The 23,630-nt window shown below is 39.7% G+C and overlaps 1 protein-coding gene across 2 annotated transcripts in view; it reads left to right on the forward strand.

Moving 5' to 3' along the window:
• Positions 1-7,462: 7,462 nt before the first annotated feature.
• The window catches only part of RERG (RAS like estrogen regulated growth inhibitor), a gene marked incomplete at both ends in the record, with an annotated part of 103,135 nt that continues 86,967 nt past the window's right edge, over positions 7,463-23,630 (forward strand). For both annotated transcript variants that reach the window (XM_084254772.1, XM_084254773.1), the window contains one exon: positions 7,463-7,523. In XM_084254772.1, the coding sequence (XP_084110898.1) occupies positions 7,463-7,523 (61 nt within the window). The remainder of the gene's footprint in view (positions 7,524-23,630) is intronic.

The following is a 23,630-nucleotide window of genomic DNA, read 5'->3' on the forward strand; positions in this document are numbered from 1 at the left end:
AATGAAGAGCTTAATCAAAATAAAGGATAATACAAAAGCTATGTTAAAATAACTTAAGTAAATTCATTCCATTTGATTATCTGACTTAGCTGAAAGCACCTTGGGAATGAGATTTATAGAACAAATGCAAACATTCTAATCCTGACAATGAGAAGGTAGTACAGAAGTAAAAATATAAGAGGGAAAGGAAGTGAGAGGAGTAAGTGAGAGGGATGATTTCCTCCTTGTTAAATAGCAAGAAGTCAATTGATATTGAGAAAAAATATTTGTGGTTAAATATAAACAAATGTATACATAACCCATAAGTATAAATATAATCAAATATATTGTTAAACATTATGAATTCAGGCTTGAGTTTATGTAATAGTTTAACTTTATAGGAATCTTTAGGATAAAATAGTTCATGAGGTAAGTAAACATTTACAGTTCTGCCATCTTTTAAGTTTCACTTTAATTACATTCTACTCAAGTGTTTTTTTTTTACTAAAATAGCATCCATTTATTAAAAATATGCTAACAGGACCTCCCTGATGGCACAAGGGGTTAAGACACAACATCTGAGGCTGCCCACAGTCACTGCAGCACGAGTTCAATGCCTGGTAAGCCAGGGAGCTACCCACATGCAGCAGCAGACCTATCCTGACTCACCCGCTGCTCCCCTCACAGTGCCTTTCAGTAGATCTGCCTGTTCTGTTCCCCATTCTGTCTCTGGTGAATCCTCTCACCCCCCACACCTCTGGCCTATACCCCAGTTCTTCTATGCATAAATAAATAAATAAATCTTTAAAAAAAATGCTAACAGCACTTAGTATATGTACATGCTGGTTTACATATCTAACAGTTCATCTGTGTTTTCTCCATAGAAGGAACAATGCTCATATGGTAACAATGGTTCTTTCTGGAGAGTGTGATTTTGGGGGTGATTTTCTATATATTTTTTTTCCTACAACTTGAATTATTTACAATGAAAACTACACACATGTGACCACACATACTCCATAAAATAACATACACACACAAGTCCAATGAGCGGGGTGTTGAACTGACTCTTCATCTACAGGTTTTGTGTTAAAGGTTTTAGCTTAAGGCTGAAGCCAGGATAAGAGACTGGAGTATGACAAGATCTCTCACCAGGAGGATTTCTACCCAGTAAGAACCTACTGTGGAGCTGTAAGAGCTAGGCCTCCTCTGCTGTTCTTATTGATCTATGCAGCAGGCAGTAATGGTTCCTTTTTGCTGCTTTTGAGACAAAGGAAGGACACCCATTGACAGGATACGTACTGAAGCTATAGCACACGGTGTCAGGTTCCAGTACAGCTAGTTATATTCCTTGGAGCATCATGTCACCATCTGCAGGTGTGTATACTAATGTGTCCCTTGGTGAGAGAGGAGTGCCAGTCTCTGTGGGAGGGCAAAGTGGGAAAATAGAGAGAAACAGGTTCCACAGATAAGATTCCAAAGAACTAAAATAAAAGGGACCTAGCTTGAGCATTCTGTACTATCTCCAATAAGATAAGAGAGGCACAGTGGGCACTTCAACTAAAATTTCTGTATGTGGGACATGCATTTACTAAATCCTTTCATGAATATAGGATTTTATTGTGAAAGAAAGTAAGACCCAAATACCACAAAGTACAAAATTTCTGGGCAAGTCTTTCCTTCCTCAGTCAGGTTTCAAAGACTTCCTGCTGGATGGGAGAAGGTCTTTTACCTGAACTTCAGATCTATATGTTCAACTTCTTGCTGGCTATTCTGTCCCACACGCAGCATGTAAGATAGCCAAACATATCCTCTGTCTTTCTATTCCTTCACTCAACAACTATTTTTTGAATAGTCACCACGTGCAGCACTGGAGTAGAGGTATAGACACTACACCCCTCTATTCAGAAAGTGCAAGGCTTGATGAAGGCTGAGAAATGAAAATGGAGTACAATGCAAACATGATGGTTGATCACGGGGTGCTGTGCGTGAACAGGTTCTCCAGTTCAGGTACATGTTGGGAAGAGAATACAGATGATAGATTTGTGATCAGGAAGTCAGATGCAACCAGGCAATTCCAACCTCTGCATGGATCAGCTACTCCATTCAGCCTGGCCCACCCCTAGTGGCTGCAGTGGCTTTCCAGGTCAGCCCAGCCCTGGGAGCTGACTCCATGGTTATATCTCTTCCATCAAGGACTCAGAGCAGACTCCTCATTGGGCCCTATGCCCCTCTCTCCCAGGTCACAGTGGTTTTCTGGAGGCCACCTGATATCTTGGAAAGAACATACAGACTTTGAATGGAAAAAATAAAGTCTTGGTGTTCCCCTGATCCTTTGGACAGAAGTTGCATTTTGGGGAAATCACTGGGGCTCTCCAAACTCACCTCATCGATGAAAGGCTAATAATGACAATACCAAAATGAGATGAGAGAGGTGAAAGCAGGTCTAGTCCAGCACGAAGATGACTCTTCTGTGTTCAAGTCTAAGGGCGAAGGCGCATGACTTCAAATGTTATACATGCTGATCTTGTGAGGAGAACGTGCAGCTCTTGGGACTTTCTCCAATACAGATATGCATGTCAATTGAATTTATTATTTATGGCTCTTGCAGCATGTCTCAGCTTCCAATCAGTGAATCAGCCTCCAATGAAATCCTGAAATCCATACTTGGATTTCATTCCAACTATGCACTAGGCCTTGGGCGAGTTCTTTATCCCTTCTTTCGGTTTCCCCTTGGGTATCAGGGATAATTAACAGTTCCTCCAAGGGAGGCTGTGAGGATCACCTGAAGTAAGGAACAGTAAACACCACCTAGTGAGGCTTTCACACGCAACGTTTGAAGCCAAGGACAGATGTCCTGCGGCCAGGCCCCACAGGCCCAGAACCTATGAAGGGAAAGGGACGCCTGTTTGGGGTGCCGCAAAAGGGGCAGGTTGCAGCTCTCCAGCCCGGGAGGCAGCATGGCGGGACGGGAGGAGCCTGGCCCGGCCCCGGTAGGGGGCGCCGCAGCGCCGCACTGCAGCATCCTGTGGCGGAGCGCAGGGGCCCGGCGGGCAGAGCTGCGTCCTGCCGCAGTCCCTCGGCCGCTAGTCGGAGCGAGCGCCAGCGCGGACACCCCGCAGCCCCCGCCCGCACTTGCTGCGGCCGCTCCCACCCGCGATCGCAGCCTGCAAACTCCCCGCCAGCTGGGCAGCGCCGCGTGCAAGGGCTGCGGGAGCGACTCCGAACTTGCAGGGGACCGCGGCTCTCCGGGCCTGGAGAGTGCGAACAGGTGAGTCACGCATGTGCCCAGGTGGCTCTGTCGGGATGACTTCCTGCAGACCTTTCCAAGCCCCTGAACGGTCGGCCTGTGGGGCAGTCCTCCTGGCCACTGGGTCCCCCCAGGGCGGCTATGGGGTTCGCTGAGAGGGAGTGTGGGCGCCCACGACTGGAGCTTGACGGTGCCCTCCTGGCTGAGACCTAGGAGGATGCCCTTAGACTTAGGCTGCGATTGCTTCCTTGGTTGAGAGCTTGGGACCTGCAGTCCACTATGGGCGTGTTTGTTTATCCTTCCCGGATACCTGTTGCTTTCAGAGCAATGCCACAGCCAGGGGCTTGCCCAACCCTCCTCCCTGCTGCAGCTGCTGCATTGTATGAGGAGGGAGAATTCCTGATCAGGAGACAGAAAACTTGATTTCAGAGCTAGAGAAAAAGCAGCCCAAAGAGAATCTCATTCCCACGACCAGACTAGATGGTTTGCTTCCCTAAACCCTACCTCTGCCCTGTATTTTGATGATAACATAAATAGAGAAGTTAGAAAAACAATAACCTTATAAAGATGCTTGCTTTTTCTTCCCCCAACCCCTCCAAAAGGAAGTAAAGAGCATGGACTTAGATAAATATAGTGTTAGGAATGATTTATGGTAAATGAAATCTTTCTCTAAATAGGTAAGAAAATCAGGTTTTAATCTCAGACATAGCTAGGTGTAACTTTAGTCTTAGGCGTGACAGGAATTTAGAAGTTTTGGGTCTAAAGAAAGCACTGTCCACCTAAAAAAGTGAATGGCAACTTCTAGACCCAACCAAAACAATTCTGCAATAACGTGAAGACATGTTTTCCTAGGTCCATGTTATGGGAAATCTTCGGTTGAATTATTCTGAACATAAGAAACTTGGCAGCATGTCATTCATGACAACTTTGTTTTCTATATCAAATATAACTTTTCACATGTGAAGGAAATATGTCAGCTTTGCCTTCTTTTAAATGATTTTTCTAAACATTTTGTCAATAGCTAACTGAATTAGGTTATAAATGAAAAGAAGTATCACTATCTTATATGAAATTCCTATGCTTCTGAGGCCATTTGGGAGTTACTGAAATATTTGAGTTAACAAATGTTCATTTTCTAAAAAATCACATTTGATGACTATATACATGAAGCATAAATCAGATAATTATTTAGAGTTTATGTGTATGGGAATGAACAGTTTTGCATGAAATAACAAATTATAGTTTATATAAGCTCCAGACATGTGCATGCTCTATGTTTCAAAGAAATGTTTGTGATTCTTCCTTAGAATTTATGTATAGACAATATCTCCATGTGTTATGTTTCCATGATGCTTCTGTAAGGAAGCAATGAACTTTAAACATGAGGCTTTTTCTTAATGAATGCATATAAAATGGCAAAGACGGAAATGCTTTTATCTTTAGCCAAAAATATGGGACTGGACAAATTGCAAATGTTAAAGCTTCTGGATGTTGTTCTATTAATTATTACTAAGAAGTTTTCCCATCATTGGGGATGAACTAAACAAGAGCCAATGTAATGGTAATGTTGACCTTAGTGTCCTCCAGAGGAGGCCCTGGCACTATGGGAATCAGTGAACACAAAATATGTTAGGTACAGGTTGATGATTTAGATGTATCATAAAGAAAACAACCATATCTTGGGCCTCCCTGGTGGTGCAAGGGGTTAAGCACAGCACTATGAAGCATTCCACAGCCTTTGCAGCACGAGTTCGATCCCCGGCCGCAGGCCAGGGAGCTACCCACATGGCACAGCAGACCTCTCCTGACTCACCCGCTGCTCCCCTCAGGAGTGTACTTCGATCAATCTGCCTGTTCTGTTCCCCACTCTGTCTCTGGTGAATCCTCTCATCCCCCGCATCTCTGGCCTGTACCCCCCAGCTCTTATATACATATAAATCTTTTTAAAAAATCACATCTTAATGCATTTTAGAATTACTCTTGCAGAACGATTTTCACTACTTTCTTTCCCTGAAGAAGCTCTTTTGAATATCTGTAGATGACAAAATGCTGGCAAGAGCCATTTGCATGTTTAGATCATGGATTTGTGTTTCAAAAATATTTTTACAAACTGGGAAAATGGGTGAAATGAATAGAGTTTGTCTTCATTTTATTTTAATTTAACAAGGATAAAAGGAAAGTCTTATATTGGGGTTTGAAGCACTGACTGCAGACATTCCAATGAGGGGAGTCTGCAGTTTGTATGAAAGATGTAGCCTTCATTTGAGTGGCTGTAGTACAACACGGCCACACGGCCACACAGCCAGAGAAAAGACAGGAAAAATCTCAGTGAACTTTTCTCTGGATCACTTCATCAGGTCACATCTCAAGTGGTGCATGCATGCAGTGGATACCACATTTTCAGAGTGCTTTAAGGCAAGGGAGGGGGAGAGAGCTGCATATGGTGAACAGGAAAGGTGAAGGTCAAAAAAACATAAACAAGAACATACATTCCCCTGGAGAACAAGAGAGATGCTGGGCCTTTTCCTAGAAAGCAGCAGCTTAAATGGGACAAAGGTTCCTAATAGTTGCTAGGCTATCTAAAGGGTCTGAGTGAAAGGAAAAAAAAAAAAATTGGCTTACTGCCCTCCTCCTTGACCTCCAAGTCCCCCATACCTAGAAGTGGTAAATGACATCTTCAGGAAGGATTCCTGCGGTGACTAGAGCATTACCATTCCCTGGGTTGACCCATAGGCTCTTTACATTTCCATGGAACTGAGAACTGAAGCACCTACCTATCTAAGATGTGCTTACACTGTGTGTACAAGTGTCCCCAACTTTTTGTAGATTTGCCACTTTGCTTTTAGATTTGCATTAGTAACTGTTATCATTAAAAGAAAGAAAGATGATTTCTAAACAGCATCAGCGTGGGTTTTGCAGTAACTGTTCTGGAGGCATCAGCCCCAGCAAGTTCCTTCCCTGGGAACTACTTTCTTTTTTTTTTTTTTTAAAGATTTATCTATTTATGCATACAAGAACCGGGGTATAGGCCAGAGGTGCTGGGGGTGGGGGGGGGGCGCGCGAAGAGGATTCACCAGAGACAGAGTAGGGAACAGAACAGGCAGATCTACCGAAATACACTGCTGAGGGGAGCAGCGGGCAAGACAGGAGAAGTCTGCTGTTCCATGTGGGTAGCTCCCTGGTCAGGGATCGAACTCATGCTGCAGAGCTATGGATAGCTTCACAGTGCTGTGCTTAACCCCTTGCACCACCAGGGAGCCCTTGGGAACTACTTTCTATAGGCTATTATTTATCATATCATTCCTGCTTTGGTTTTATGTGTTATTTGGTATAATCTGGTAGGTTACTTTTTGGGTCTGGGATTCATAAAAATTCCCACATAGAATGGTAATTGCTTCTTCACTTACTGCCATTTTAGGTTAGGAGAATTTTGCAGGAATGCTTTCATTCTGACAGCAAGGGAAATCTATTGTGTCATTTCTCAAGTGTTAGGATGACAACATAAACTAGCTTGAAAGGGAATCAGAAGTTCGGGTATGGGATTTATTTCTTGTGTATCAGAGCTTTATGTCTGGAAAAATATAATTAGGATGTTACATATCGATACCTGGAACATGCATGTCTGTCATGTGACTTGATCATGTAATCTAGTGTGAAGTAATTGTGAATTGCAAAGTTAATTGTATTGCAATGGGATTGACTAATATGAATGTTTATTATTCAGCCCAAAGGGAAATAAAGAATTCCAAATGTGACTCTTCCCCAGCAGCTGTGTTTGTATATAGGATGTTTACAACTATGTGGAAATGCATGTAATCATATACTTCAAGTATTTGTTATCAATTACTGACAAAAGCAATGGCCTCCTAAAACAACCCCTTGAGGAAATATTTTCGAAAATGCTATCATGCAAGAAAATGCATGTTTTAGAACCAGCACATCCAAGTTTAAGTCCTGGGTCTATAATTTTTTAATTGAATAATTTATAGTAAATTATTGTCACCCTCTCAGTGAAGATCAAAGTGGAATATAAAATGTTGATGAAGTAATGTTGGCTGGCATGTAAGAAATATTTAATAAATATTCCTTTCTCTAGTCACATATGAATCATGAAATCCCAAATCTCTTTCAGATTTCAGATTTACAATGATATGGTAAATCCAAAGGCTGGAACCAAAGATTTTCTCAGCTCTTTAGTTTGAACAACAGTGCATTTTCTACCCAACACTCAGAATGGCTAAAAGTGCAGAGGTCAAACTGGCGATATTTGGGAGAGCAGGTGTGGGCAAGTCAGGTAAGATTTTTGTTGTGTCTGTTGTGTGTGTATGTGTGTGTGTTTACTTTTGCCTCCTGGAAGGATGGTTGGCATTTCCTATATCCTCATGTGTTGCTTTTTTAGATGAAGTCTCTTTATCTATAATTTTTACTTTGCATAACCAACTTTTATGTACATTTGCCTATTTATGATAAAGTAGCTCCACTGATAAAACTCAGGGCTATATTGTCAGTCTTGCAATTCTGAAGAGGGCGATTACACAAATCTCCAAAGAAATTAGATTGTGAAAATTAAGAAAATATTTTTGCTCTTTATTCTCGATGATACCCTGAAGGGCCAATTTTATATCTCATTATAGCTTGGTATTCTCAGTCATCAGCCCAATGTGAAGCCTTTGCTGGTTATAATAAATGCTTGTTGAATGGACAGATCTTTACAAGAAACAGAGCTGCATCATGGCCCAACAATTCTAAAGCTGGGGAGGACTGGCAAAAACTTAGATAGCTATTGCCAGCACTTCTGGGGTGAATTTAAATGACCAATTTCTGCTTCATGTTAGTCATTCAGAGACTTTCTATTCCCCACCTGAGAAAAGTTTTAAAGATTTTTAAGATTAAGGGTGGACTGATGAAGGTGAATAGGTATTAAATCCAATTTGAAACATACATCTGATTTTATAATTAAAGAATATTAAAGTAGATGTTGCTTTTGAAAAAGCTTTTCAGGTAATGTTGCCTTGAGCTCTACTGAAGGAAAGAATCATAACTGACTCTGTATACCAAACTTCTGGTTCTCAGGAAGGGACTCAAGCAGATATCTAGCAGTGTGTATTGGTAGAGGGAAACAGTTGGGATCATCCAATACAACAGGTAACCCAAATAATCTTAAACAAAAACACATATGCAGTTTTTAATTCTGTGATGACCTTTCTTTCCTAATCGGCTCTCTGCTTTGATTTCAGCAGTAAGTCTTCCCTATTGCAAGTCTTTTCCTCTTTCTATTTTTTCTTTTTCTTCTCTGCCATCCATTCCCCTTTCTTCTACTTGTTGCTTGCTCTCGCCTCTGGCAGAAACCATGCAAAGAAAATAGATAGTTGGCAAGGCTAAGAAACTGCCAGCCTTCCCAGATGAAAGATAATTCAACTTCTCCCCATTAATCTCCTCAGTGTTTCCTGATAGCATGAGAACCTAATTTCTGTGGCTGGTAGAAGGATCTGGAGAATGAGGAAACTGTTTCATGAGTGGAGGATGGAAGGTCATTGCTGCCAAGAGCAGTTTGTTTAAACCCTCTGAGTGAAGAGGGTCTAGACCCGGGGCTGACTGTTTATTGCCCTTTCATTCAAAACTCACCCTAGGTGATAAGCAAAGGGGGATTCTAACCTTACAGCCTTTACCAAAATAAACTCTACATGGTTTGAAAAGTTAAACATAAAAATAAAAACTCAGTTGAGGAAGCCCTTAGCTGAATGTGCATCTATTCCTTTCCCTTCTGTTCCATCCCAGAGCTACTTCCTTCTATCAAGACTGATCCATCAGCCTGTGCTCAGACTCTAGTTGTCTTTGTCTTCCCCCAAATTGTTTCAATTATTCCTCTCATTCTCTGCCAAAGGTTTTCCTTTAAGCTGTTCTTTGCCCACTGCCCCACCTTTTACTTTTTCTCTTCTCAAGCTTATTGAATGTGGGCACTGTCTTTACTGTCCCATTCATTACTTACAACGGGGCCATCTTCCATTGTAATCATGCTACTGAAATGCGTCTGCTAAGGCCACGCCGATCAATAACCAACAAATGTAATGAACATTTCTCAATTCTGATTTTCTGAGACCTCTTGTTAACATTCAACACAACTATTGACTCTTTCCTAAAATTATTTCCTTCCCAGGCTCCCTTAGACATCAGAGTTCTTGGCCTTTCTACTCTGTCGCCATTACCCCTAACTGGATGCCTTCCTCTGCCCAGCCCACAAACCAGAGCCTGTAGTGCCCCCCACACACATCCTTTTGTATTATTCTATACCTTCTCCTTGGCTGAGTCCACATGCCTACTCTGATGGTAACCAGGCATGTGGAACACAAATTCTGCTGACCTTGGTTTTATTTTGTGTAAAGTGCAGGAGATGAACTTGTTCACGAAGGTCATTTTCCACAGTAAAGTTCCAGGCTTCTGGATTCCTGAATCTTCTTTGGACTAGTTCTCTGTCATGCCTATATATGTCTGACCACTTTTGTTTATTTTCATTTGGGTGAAATGATGATGACAAACTCCACACCTTTAAACAACTACCCCTTTGTTAGTCATCTGTACATTGACAGTGTTTTCCTATTTCCACATTAGAGTGTTTTCCTGAGACTGTATAACCACACCCCATATTTAAAAAATAGTGTACTGGTCTGACTTAGGCATGGGAGGGAGACCTTTTCCCATAGTTCAGTGAAAGCAACCACAGACTTCTTCAGGTCTATCAACTTTGAGATTAGACTTTAGCCAGACAGAGTTCATGTTATTATTTTTCACAAATATGGATATAGGATATCTCTGCCTACACATTTGCACACATCCACATCCCTGTAGTACAGACAAGTCAGTCTTTTATAAGTAAGAAATTACACCTGCTGGAATGTGATAGCACTCCTCCTTTACTCTAGTGTCTGCCCCAAATCATCATGGTCTCCCTGGTAAGATCAAATAACCTGCTTTTCTCCAAATACCCAATAGCAGCAGCATCGCTAGGAGCCAGCTTGGAGTGGTGGAAATAGCTCTCTGCTTTCGAGGGGCCTGTGTGAATTGATTCAGAGGTCTCAGTTCTTACCTTTCCCCACATTCAATACCATATTGGAATTTGGGGTAAATAAGACCAGATTGCTCATCTGCTAACAGAGACGAGTATAACTTGGGGTTAAAAGCATGAGCTCTACAGTCACACAGTGAGGTCTTGCTCCCAGTTCTGTACTTTATTAGCTGTGTGAACTTGGTAACTTTGGTAAAATACTTAACTTCTCAGTTTTCTCAAATGTAAGGGAATATAAGAATGTCCATCTCAAAGAGTTGTTGTTACCATTGAATGAGTTATTATCTATATCCAAGTTTGTTAGAAGGGCACCTGGCACCTGGTAAGGGCTCATGGCTTAGGTTACATTACCACCATTTTTGAAATATCCTCATTTTAATTCCTAAGTTCTCTAGGGAAACACACAGTCAAGGATATATTTACATGCAAGTGAGTATTTTGGTTTTCAGCAAAAGGAAGCTTACAAAAAAAAAAATCTTTGTATTGCTACTTAGCACACCCTCAAAACACACTTGCATGCATAAGAGTGCATGTGCACATTCTCTCTCTCTCTCTCTCTCTCTCTCTCTCTCTCTCTCTCTCTCTCTCTCTCTTTCTCTTTCTCTCTCACTTGAATCCAAAATCTGGTTAATGTCCATAGAGCTTGCCCAGTAGTGATCATTACAAGACTTCTCATGGCATATCTTGGAAATCTTGGACAGCAATAAATATGTTCATAACATCAATAAACTAACACCCTTACATTTGGAAGGGCTTCTAGTATGTGGTAGATGGATTCACAAGCCCTGGTAATAGGCACACGATGTTTAAAAGAGAATGTAACACTAACCAGAACAGGACTATATGTACATGTCAGCATGGACAAAATTTAATAATGTGCTATTATTACTAAGGAGCACTGGTAAACATGTGTGTGTCAGGGGAGGGTCTATTTCATGGTCTTTTGTGTTGAGAGGAGTCTTCTTTTTTCTGTCTAACGATACCTAGCAGTTTTGTCTTAAAGTGAGTTTGCTCACTGCCTTAGGGACTTGCTGACTTAGCATCCCCACTTTGGGGATGCTGCAAAAGTAGAACAACATGATTTTATGGTCCTTTCCATCTTCTGCTCCAGCAGAGTCAACATTTCCCTTCACTGGCTAAAGGTAAAGCACTAGTAACAAGTACAACAGGATTTCCATACTTGTGTGTGTGAGCCTGTGAGTTGTCAGACTCCAAGTAATTAAAGCAATCAGACCTGCCATAAAACCTAAAGTGCACACCACATTTATTTAAATGTTTCCTGGATTCATATTATTCAAATTTGTAGTAAGTGTGGGAGGGGATGAGAGAAAAACAAATGAAATTTTAAATTTAGTTTTACAGTTGACATTCTCATTTCAGAATTGAAGTATCATGTGCCACAGCTAAATATATTTTTTGAAAGGGCTAGTCTCAGTGTTAATTGAGTAATGCTATCCTCTAATTCAAAAGCCAATTGATGCACTCATCCATGAAGGTTCAAGTTCATAGACTTAGATTGCTGGGCTATAAACTGGCTGTCAAATACAAATAAGCCTGTGATTTTTTTTTTTCCCTTGGCACAAATAAAAATGATTTATTTTTTCCTTATTCTTGCCTGTTCTTTGCTCTCTAAATTATAAAAAGTTTTGAAAAGCTTATTTTCATTTTCATTTTAAATGAAACTGGGTAATTCTTATTTTAAATGTGACTTTTCTACTAAGCATCAAATGCTTCCTTAGCATATCTGTGTACTTTAGGGCTGGTGGATGTTTATCAGATCTCATACATATTATCCAAAAAAAAAAAAATGCAACATAACAATACCAATAGATCTTGGCTAGGTCAGTTTCCTTATGATATAAAATTCCTTTGTGTTTAGAACTTTTTCTCTACCTAGGTAAATATATTCCAGTTCACCCCTGTAGTCAAGCTGAACTGGGCAGGATAATGTTTCTGAAGTATTGCTGTCAAAGTAGTTCTAAGGGAAGAGTGCTCAGATATGGATGTTTTCAGTTCTGTAAGCATCTCATTACACTCATGTAATTATTTGACACACTTTATTAATTATATAAAATGTGTGCAGAATTTAGTATTAATCCATAATATATCTATATTTTTTTAATGTAAAAATTATTCTCCTGCTAAAATCAGTCACTAAAATGAACTCCTCAGAAAAATACAGCAAGCTGATCCATGCTTTCAGTAACACCTGGGCTTCAGGTCCAGCTTGATGACTGCAGTGATGGAAATCGCCTCCATGGTGCACACCACAGCACCGAGCATTAACACCTCCCCTGAGCCTCACTTTTCCTTTTATGGTTCCAGTCAGCTCTTCAACTTCTTGATCATTCTTGTTTTAAGATTATATAATCTTAATAGTAAATTTTCTTTGTCTAGGTAACAAGGGAGCAGATTGTATTTCAGGAAGATGTAGAACTTCCATGAGAGAGCAAGAGATATACTGACTGTGTGTGTGTGTGTGTATAATAATTTCCTAGGAAGTTGAAACTGAAGGATTACCAGAAATGAGGTTTCTTGTGTAGCTGGTAGTTAAAGGAACAATTGTTTTCTAATGGACTGAGCCAAAGGAGGATGGTAGCACTGACACAAATTTAGATTAGGGCTAGAGAAAGTCATTCTGGAAATGTGAATCTATTCCCCTAAGTCATATACAGTGTTGTCAACCAATCTTACCTCAGTTTAAAAAAAACAAAAGTCATTCTGTTGGCATTAAATATGGAGATATGGTTAGCTGTGGCTTTCACACATTTATACCTTCCCTTCCCTGCAAAAGACACAAACGCAAAAGGAGACAAACAGCGTAGATGAGTGGATTTTTCATTTGCTTCTTCTACTCCAAATGGAGTAAAAGGGTGTCTTCAAACTGCAGGAATATTCTTGTGGGTATGTATAAAACTCAGACCCCTGTGCAAGGCATAAGTTATGCTGATCTTCCTTGCATACCCAAGAAGTAAAGAAAGATGAGGAATGGCATTCATGAAGGATTAGAAAAAGAAAAGGGGGGGGGATTAAAATCATAAAAAATTAGTTTTGTATTGGTGAGTGAACATATTGCAGGTAGCTAGTGAATAATTCTTAGGCTTTTCTCTAAAGAAAAATAGTAGAATCTAGGGAAGAAACAATAATGGAAAACAAAACTAAGAACTGTTTTTTCAAAGCCAAAAGGTCATAAAGGTCATATCTGTTCCTGCTTTTTCTACTGAAACATATTATTGAAATTCAATTGTCCTTTATTTTTAACCTAGGTCAATTTATTTGTTGAAATATTTTCCTGTAGTTAATTATCAATTGTCAATTGGTTCCATTTCATCTTGACTTGTTTTCCTGGCAACTGACACAGACTAACTTTGAGGGAAGGGAATGAAGAAAATTGTAAATCATCCTTGTAATTCCCCTTTTTATTCCTGGTATTATTCCAACTTATGGGTTAGAGGAAATCAGCCAAATTTTCAAGGTGGTACTGGCCTTGAAGCCAAAATTCCAGTGCAAATGCATCTCTGTTGCTACAGCTGCCTTTGGAAGTTGATGTGGTTTCAGAAAAACAGCCATAATTTCTTCCATCCCATTAAAAATGAAAGTAGCTATATTCTAAAGACAAGGAAGTCTGAAATAGGTTATGTTTCAGCATGGAATAAGCAAGGTCACCTGCTGGCTGGTGCTCGAGCAGCTCTATTTTCCCACTTATGATTCTGCAAAGCTCTTGTGACTTTGCTACTAAATGTTTTCATTTTACATCACCTATTTTCTACATCTTCCTAAACACCCTATATTAAGAAATGATATGCTCATTAGAACTTCATAATGTGAACCGTATAAATCCTGATGAGTTTTGTTTTTATAAGAAATTTCCATTTATCAATGAATAACCAATGCAGTCCCTTGAGAGGACTGGGTATGTTATCAATCAATACAAGAGTCTCACCACCTGTAATGCAGTACTCCATTTGCTATAGCTTTAGATCAAGTGTAAAAAAATGAACGAATCATCTTTTGCTAATGAGTATGTTTCTTGTTGTTATCAACAGAGAATATGTTACACTATGTTGTGTCAATCTGTGCAAATCAAAAAAGCATCCAACTGAACTGACTGAAAGGATTCGGGTTTAAGCTTCAGTTTTATCCCATCCATGTCTCTTAATCTTCTTTCAAATTACATCTTTGTTTGCTCCATTTTTTTTTTTTAAATAGTGATGCAGGCTTTGAAGGTATTTTGAAAAATTCCTAGTGTGCTACAAATGTGGTCTTCATGCTGTGGCGTTCTTGTTGTTAAAATACATGCCATTCTCCCCCATGTCCCTTGATTTGTGTTTAGAAAGCATTCTGGGGAGTTTTCCGCTGTCCATCATTGGAGGCTGGATGTCCAGCACTGAACAGCAGCCCCTGAGCCCATCACATTGCAGATTGTCCAGAGGTTGTCATTTCTATGTTTCAGGAATTTGCACTTTCAAATATGTTAAATAAATAGACATTGAGTCAGGATTTTTTTTTTTTTTTTTGGATCAGAATGTAAGGAGGACAAGCAGGGAGGAGAGTTCAGGAAAATAATTTAGAGCTAGGCCTTATGAAGATGGAATCATGGAATGTGATAGAAATTTTAGATAATCTAATCTTATCCCTATTTAAAATGAAAGTTTTAAAACATTTAAATTTATTTGATAAATGTTTCTCAAATCTATAAGCATATGTGTCTATATATTCCCCTACACTCTTAAAATAAATTTGATTCAGTTAGGACACCATCTTTTTCTGTTATTATCCAAAGTAGCTAGCATTGCACCCTGCACACACAATAAGATTCACAACATTCCAAAAAGGCAGAGCAAAGGCCTTTTCTGCTCGTGATTTATCCCCACAACCTCACACAGTATTTGACACAGACAAGATCTTCAATAAGGCAAATAAATTAAGTTAGACTATGTGGTCTAGTTTGATATACATGCTTTATAACTTTATTAAGCTCTTAATATACTAAGCTCTTAATACATTTCAAATGGTCTCTGTATTATAACCAAAATGGTTTCTTCAGCTTTCTTCATTGCATATCTCCAGGGACAGAAACTCAATAGTCCCACTCCCATGCTCGATAAGGGTATCAAACTGTATGCTTCAAAGAAAGAACCACCACCATACACACAAACACACACAAACAATACACACTTGTATTCTTTCATTCATTCACTTATTTATTTCAGGTGGGGCAGGCAAAAACAGAGTAGATCGAGCTGGCAAAATGGAAACCCAAGAAGGAGCAAATCAGTATGATCTTAAGGAAAAATTGCTTTCACTCCAGGAAACCTTAGCTTTTGTGCTAAAGGTCTTCCAGATGAGATGCACTCACATTTTTAAGGTTAATCTTCTGTACTTAAGGTCATCTGACTATAGAGGTTAACGACGTCTACAAAACAGCTTCACAGTAATGCCAACGGTAACGTCTGATTAAATAATTGTGTATGATTGTCCAGCCAAAGTCACAGGAAAAACTACCATATCAACTCCTCCTCTGCTTTACTCTATCTTCTATGGAACCACGCTTCTACTCACTGGCATTAAGCTTCACCCCTGGTTCCCTCTTTCTATGTCAGCCCTTCCCATATGTGAAGCTAGCTAGCATGCCTTGACCCAGGCCTGAGTCTTCTCGTCCTCCATCTACTGCACAGCTACAGCATTTACCTGACAGAGATCATGGTTTCTAGTGACAGCCCTCTATCTTCCCTGTTCCATACAGTGTGGGTCTGGAAATGAATGTGGATGCTTCAAATGTGGGAAGTGCAGGCAAGATCAGCACACAACAGAATTTTTGCTTTTAGACACTGCTTCTGCCATAACATCCTAATGTCACATTGTTTTCAGGTGACAGTGGATGAAGTGTTGGCTCATGGGGAGTTTACTGCAAATGAAGTCTTTTTATTTTTTAGTAAACCATGCTGCTGAGTCAGATATTTCCAAAGTTACACCCAAGTGCATGTATTTAACCCAGGTGTAGAAGTTTATTTTCATCTTCCTAAATACTGTTTTGTTTGATTCAACCTGTTCTTCTGGTCTGTCAAGAGCGTTTTGGATTCAGCATCTGTTTCATTCCTCCTCACTGTCTGTCATCAGGGAAAATGTTGGTTTTGGAACGTTATAGGCCCTCGGTGCTCTTATGAGTCATAGAATTTTCTACTTTGGTATTATTTAGCTCATTGAAAATAATGAGGAATCCCAGTGAGTTTCTGGATAATTTACAGTGAGTAAAGAAAAACAAAGGAGGTCTTTAGAACTTGGTATGAGGATTAATTAACATCAGATCACACTATTTCTGTTCACTAAACAAGTTCTACTTAGTTGTGTCATCAAAGGGGGTGATCTGGAAGGAAGCCTTATAATTATAATCCATTGCTCAATATCTCATTTAAAATTCATTATTTCTATAAAACATTTCTGAATATTTTAATTAATGTTTCTGTCTCACATTATGAAATATAATAAAGTTATATAAAGTGCCTATCAGTGATCAAATTGTCTTGGTCCACAAATCTGTTTTACATAGAAAGCTGTTTTTCAGATATTCATTCCAAGAGATAGATGAGTGTATCTGTACTAAAACCGCTGGATTTACTTTGTTTAGAGCTGATGCTGCAAATTGAAGCTGTGTATGGGAAAGAGTGTCGTTTCTGGGTTATAGTGGTATGCCCCAGGATCACATGGAGGGCTTGTTAGAATGTATGTGCAAGACCTTGTCCCTAGAGGTGCTGGCTCAGTAGACCTAGACCTCTTATAGGGCCAGAGAATCTGTTTTTCTAACATGTTTCCTCCCAGATGATGTTGAGGCTTCTAGTCTTGGGACCACCTTTCAGACATCAATATGTTCAGTTTGCTAAATGCTCAGTGTCCTTTTGAGATAGATGTCTTCTGCTTTATAAGACCATATGGCTTTTTTGTGAGTTGCATGTGATATATATTGAGCACCAGGCTCTGTCATGAATACTGGCCATAAGGAAGTAAATGAAAGACAAACTCTCTGCCCCCAAAAGTAGGGAGTAAACTGAGACAATAAATACTCCTTGGGGTAGAGCAAATGGGAGGCTATTTTGTGCTTCCTTAAGTCTAGAACTTTTCATTTTACATCACAGTAGGGTAAGTTTTGTTTAAAGAGTGTCACTCCTAACAACTGTGACAGGCTGAGCTTTGGTTTTAAGATGACATTTTGAGCTGTTTGGCAATAGTGAAGGTCAGTTGTCCTAAGTGTCTGGGTGATAAATAAACATGTATAGTCTCAGGCTTTGGTGCCATTTCCTCTGAGAAAAGCTAAGTAGACAACATAGGAACTGAACCCATAACCTTGAGCTTGTTGCCACCAAGCTAATGCCAGTCAAGTTATGACTGACACAGAACCAAATTAAAGTAAGATGGCTGTTCTTTCCCCAATGTTTGGAAAAAGTGAATTGAAACTGCTCTTTGACAGTGACATTTATAAAACTTGCGCAACTGTAGTGTAGAAAGAATTGCAGTATTAAGAAAGGTTCATAAGTTTCCACTCTTTTGGATAGAAAGATAACATCTTTTCCTCAATGATGCATTTCCTGTTTTCTTTTCATTTTTTTTAGTATTTTAAAAAGTTCTCTTTTGTTCTATGTTAGTGGATAGTAACTTAAGAGGTAAAGCAAAAAAACAAAAAAAAAAAGTAAGAAAAAAATGTATTTATCTGTCTGAAGACTATTTGACTTCTTTTTTTGCATTAAGAACCCCATAAATTACAACTAAACCTAATAAGTGAGCCAGCTTCCTAGACATTTGGCAACACAAGTTGACTTAGACGTTTTAAAGGAAGATGCAGCCATGAATGGTTATATGACTAATGTTATCTGTTTCACTGCCTGGGACTTTGTTTCTATTCAAATATTTTCTATTTTGATTCTGTCTTTCTAGCAGTGTTAGAAAAGAGGTAAAATCAGGAGCACAATAACTACACATTTAAATCCTCAAGACACAAAATTTAACCCATGATTTCTCTGTTTCCCATTCATCAATTTACAAATATCCATGAAATTCCTATTTCTATGTTCTCATCTCTTCTCTCTCCATCCTCCTACCATATGCCCAATAAAACACCAGTTTGTGTGGGGAAGTCCAGAGAACGCCACGATTGGCCTTGTCTTCAGGGATCTTAGTGTTCTTTTGGTGCGTGACTTACAATTAGTAATCAGCTAATGGTTCAGCAAGCAATTGATTTTTTTTTAAACTTTCTATCTTGAATTCTTTTTTGTAAAATTGTGCAGTTACAATTGCAATTGTAGAGTTGCTCAAATAGTACAGAGTTCTCATGTACCTTCTCCGTGCTTCCCCCAGAGCTAACATAACACTTATCCATAATACATTTCCAAAACCAGGAAATCAATATGTATACCATGTGAATTGTATGACAAAGGTAAAATGAAGCTAAAGATCTCAGAATGATTAATTTTTGACTGAATTCAGGTTCAAGACCCATTTGAAAAGACAATTGGGAAGGGACTCAGAGAGAGAGCTTCAAGAAAGGCTAGAGCTGATCATGAGACTTATTTTCAAAAACTTTGATCTTGGGCCTCCCCTGATAGAGCAGGCAGTTGAGCGCAGCTGTGAAGCTGTCCCCAGCCTCTGCAGCACTGGTTTGAGCCTGGCCGGCCAGCGAGAATCCCACATGGTGCAGCAGACCTCTCCTGTCTCCCCCACTGCTCAGCAGTGTCTTCAGTCTGTCTGCCTGTTCTGCTCCCCGCTCTGTCTCTGGTGAATCCTCTCACCTTCCCACAAATCTGGCCTGTACCCCGGTTCTTGTATAAATAAATAAATAAATAATTTTTTTTTTGAAAAAAAAAACTTTTATATTGAGGTAAGCATAATTTAGCGTTTTAGATAGTACACAGAAAAACATCCTTGCAGTTTAGATGAGGCTATAATGTCACCAGAATTCACAAAAGGATGAAAAATCAGTGGGAAGTACTTGGGAAGGCCTTGAGGGAGCCAGTGAGATGAAGATACTGTAGATGAGTGGGATTTTTATGCTGAGGAGTCAAACAACTTTTGCTTTTATTTCTTATCTTTCAAAATGATGGTTTTTTTCCATACCAATTCACACACTATTATTGTTAAAATTAGAAGAGGAAAAAGAAAAACAAAGTGATTAAAGAAAGTGATAGGAACTGAGTGAGTTTAGGAAGGGAGAAGAGCTTTTGGAATTGTGCTAATTTTCCCTTAGTGGCAGGAGAATGAGTTTGGAGTCTGACAGACCATTTACTAATTGTGCATGTGATCAGCTTGCCTAAGAAACTGGGGCCCCCCAGTTTCTTCTTTGTTGCAATTCAGATGATAATAATGTCTTATATTATGGCCAGTTGGGCACTTAAACTAAAGGAGATAGAATAATGACCAGCAAGCATAATAACTGATAATGCTTATAAAATTTATTACAAGTCAGCCACTTCTATGGGACTTGATACATGTGAATTCACATAAAAATCACAACTATTTTATGAAGTTGGCCCTATTATTATACCTTCTTTTAACACGAGAAATAAGCAACTTGCCCTGGGTCCAGAAAATAGTGATAGGATTCTGGGATTCAGGTAGAATGAGGGTTCCAAGGCTCTTTGGTTTTAGCCACAATAATTTGAAAATTCTAAAATGCTATAAGCAATTCTAGATATCCCACAAGTATCTTCTTCCCCTCTTCCTTCTTGTCTTCCTTGTTAGTTAGGAACACTCATTTGGATTAATCAGAATCAATGAAATATACTTTATTTCACTTTAAACATTGCTAGAGAAAAAAAAGGTAACAGAGGAAAATGATTAAACTACTAAGAGATCTTAGAGCCCTGTATTACATTTTTATTCAACTCAGTTTTAAATTTTAAACTCTGTTTATGACTTCACGTTAAAAATCTCTTATTTGGCTTTTGAGGCCCAGCTAGGAACTCATCCTGAAGGAGATGTTAAGGGAGAAAGATAGAAATCGTAAAGAAAGATGGAAGAGCTTAACATTTAATATGTGAAAAATGTGAAGTGTGCTAAATATCCTCAGTGGAAAGGGAGGATACATTAATAATTTGACCTGGAAGAGCCCCAAAAGCAAAACTCAGAAGCTTTTAAAAAATGTGGAAGTCATAGCATATCAACATTAAGGAAAATTTATAGTCAAGTCAAATTTTTTGAATGATGGTATGTGTTAAAAATATTAGATTGCAGGGATTTTCTTCATTATTTATCACAATGGGAGGGTGTTTTTTTCCTTTGCTGAAATACAAGATGTTCTTGTGAACCAAATAGCTGAAAGAATCAGACTCCTTCCTACACAGGGCAAAATGCCAGAAGGCTTCAAACATTTTATGGGGGCAGATTGGGTAGGACTGGATCCCATCAGATAACTAGAGATCTTTTATCTGCTGTGAATAATTCATGATTAATTATTTCTGGAGACTTCTAGGTGAATAAATATTGTTAAAGGCCCCTATCATTTATTGTTACCAATTAGTTTTTTTTTATTCCATAATTGATTATTCAAAGCTACATATGGTGGTACTATTTTGGATGAAGAATTAGCTTAAGTAGCCTTTGGGCAAATGGAAGCTTTATATATAATTTTCTCAGGTCATTTATTCAGACTCAGTAAAAAAGAGGGTTTATTCAGTGCCAATTAAGAAATTCCTCAAACTAACAGTCACAAGAAAATATAAACTTTTAAAAATGGGTCTTGGGGGCCTCCCCTGGTGACGCAGCGGTTGAGCGCTGGGCTGTGAAGCTGCCCGCAGCTTCTGCAGCACTGGTTCGATCCCGGGCCGCCAGCCGGCAAGGGTCCCACATGGTGCAACAGATCTCTCCTGCTGTGCCCACTGCTCCCCTCAGCAGTGTATTTCATCAGTCTAGCTGTTCTGTTCCCCGTTCTGGCTCTGGTGAATTCTCTCACCCTCCCGCACTTCTGACTGCACCAGTTCTTGTATAAATAAACAAATCAGTCTTTTTAAAAAATAATAATTAATTAATTAATTAATTAGAAGGAAAAAAAAAGTTAAAAATGGGTTTTGGCCTCCCCGGTGGCGCAGTGGGTTGAGCGCTGCACTGTGAAGCTGTCTGCAGCCTCTGCAGCATGAGTTCGATCCCCGGCCAGCCAGGGAGAAACCCACATGGCGCAGCAGAACTTTCCTGCCTCGTCTGCTGCTCCCCTGAGCAGTGTCTTCAGTGTGTCTGCCTGTGCTGCTCCCCACTCTGTCTCTGGTGAATTCTCTCGCCCTCCCATGCCTCTGACTGTACGCCAGTTCTTGTATAAATAAATCTTTAAAAAATAAATAAATAAACAAACAAATAAAAATGGGTCTTATTTATGGGATCATAAAAGGAGATTTTTAAAATTATCTTGATGCAAACACTTCTATCTTATTTGGTCACCTACACAAAATTCATTATAGTCTCCCAATTACTTCTGTCTTGCTACTTAGTCAAGTTTATGCTAAGGCAAATTACAATATTTTGTTAAGTTCCAACATTATTCATACTATTAATGTGTGAATATACATATACTGGTTTGAATGACCTCAAAATCACTATTGAGGTGGCCATCTCAACCCTAGGTCATAAGAGTTTTGTGAGATGGAAAACCTGAAATAGCAAAGAGTAGACATATGGAGACATGCAGGACAAAACCCCAAACATTCATAGTCTCTTCAACAAAAATGCATCATAAAGCCATCACCAATGGAAACATCTGATAAAATGAGTAAGTGACAGAAACAAGAACAACCAGATTATTTCCAAATTCTTGCATTGGGAAAAGGCATTGAAAGTTGCCACCCCGAAAGTCACCTTAACCTGATTTGTTTGAGGCAGAGAATGAGACTTGGGACTTCTGAGCTGATGAGATCACATGAGATCTTAGGCCTTTGTGCAGATGTTGTACTGGGTTGAGAATACTGAGGTCCTTAGGATGGTAGGAATATATTTGCTTGTGGAACTCCTGGGGGGGTGGGCAGAAAGAGGACAGGGATGGACAGAATAATGACCCCTAAATATATCCATGACCTAATCTGGAGAACCTCTAAAACGATTACTTTACATGTAAGAAGGGACTGTGCAGTTGTGATTGAGTTTATCACCTTGATGGGGGAGGTTATCCTACATTAGCCCAGTAAGCCCAACCTAATCATGTGATTCCCTAAAATTGAAGCATCTTTCCAGGCTGAAATCAGTGGATGAGATCAGGAGATATGTGACTAAGCAGGGAGGGTCACAGAGATGCAATGTTGCTGACTTTTAAGACAGAGCAAGGGGCCACTAGCTAACAGTGTAGGTGGACTTCAGGAGTTGGAGCAGCAGTGAGTGGATTCTCCCCTGGAGCCTCCAGAAAGACTTTGATGACCTGTATGGGAATTCCAACTTACAGAAATGTAAGATGGAAAATTTGTGTCATTTTAGGGCCCCAAATGCATGTCAGTTTGGACTCTTATGCATGAAAATTAAGCATGGGTCACAAACATTTTGTTTGATTTCTTACAGTTAGAGGTGGACGAAAGTCAATATGTCATACATAAAGGAAGGACTATGAGTCTGTGCATATGTACCCCTTATTTTGAGGTTCAGAATAGCCTGTAAAAGAAAATAGAGGAACAGAATCCTAGTTAGATGCAGGGAAGAATAAATGGGTAGGAAAGACCAAAATCCTGAAGCATGATACCTAGTAAATTCCAGGTCTAGGAGGTCATACTGAGTGATCATTTGAGTGACACATGTGTGGACTTGATCCTGCACCACTCTTGGCAAAGAAGGAAGAAGTGCCTTTGAGGACTATATTTGTAGCACAGGAGGTTAGGGATGGTAGCTCAAGCCAAGGGAACCTATCAATGGACGCTTCCTCCCCAGGAGAGAGAACAGGAAAATGGAGTACAAATAAAATCAAGCCAGAAGCTGTGAACTAAAGAGAACAGAGGCTCTATGTGGAGCAGCCGAGCCAATTTATATTCTCTTGAATGAAGCTGCCCATGATCTTAGGCAGCCTGGATTGCCATGGGGCTTGGGTGACAGTGCCATTCTGAAGGCAGAGGAGACTTAAAGGAAGCAAAGTTGGTGACAGAGGACAAAAGACCAGTCTTTTTCGGGTAAAGGGAACTCAGCATCTGAGTGAGGCTGAACTGACTGGTGCCCCTGGGTCTCACAGTCTGTCCTCTCTCTCTGCAGACATAAGGAAGAGAGGCGGGTGAGACACGTCTGTTCTGCTTCAGTCTGTACAGTCAGGGATTTTCAAGGCACAGGAACCACATTCCTAAGTTGACTGAAGTTAATATCTCCTATTCTGTTGTCTAGGTTGGAAGGCCC

The sequence above is a fragment of the Talpa europaea genome, assembly GCF_964194135.1.
Source record: "Talpa europaea genome assembly, chromosome: 15".
Taxonomy (NCBI): Eukaryota; Metazoa; Chordata; class Mammalia; order Eulipotyphla; family Talpidae; genus Talpa; species Talpa europaea.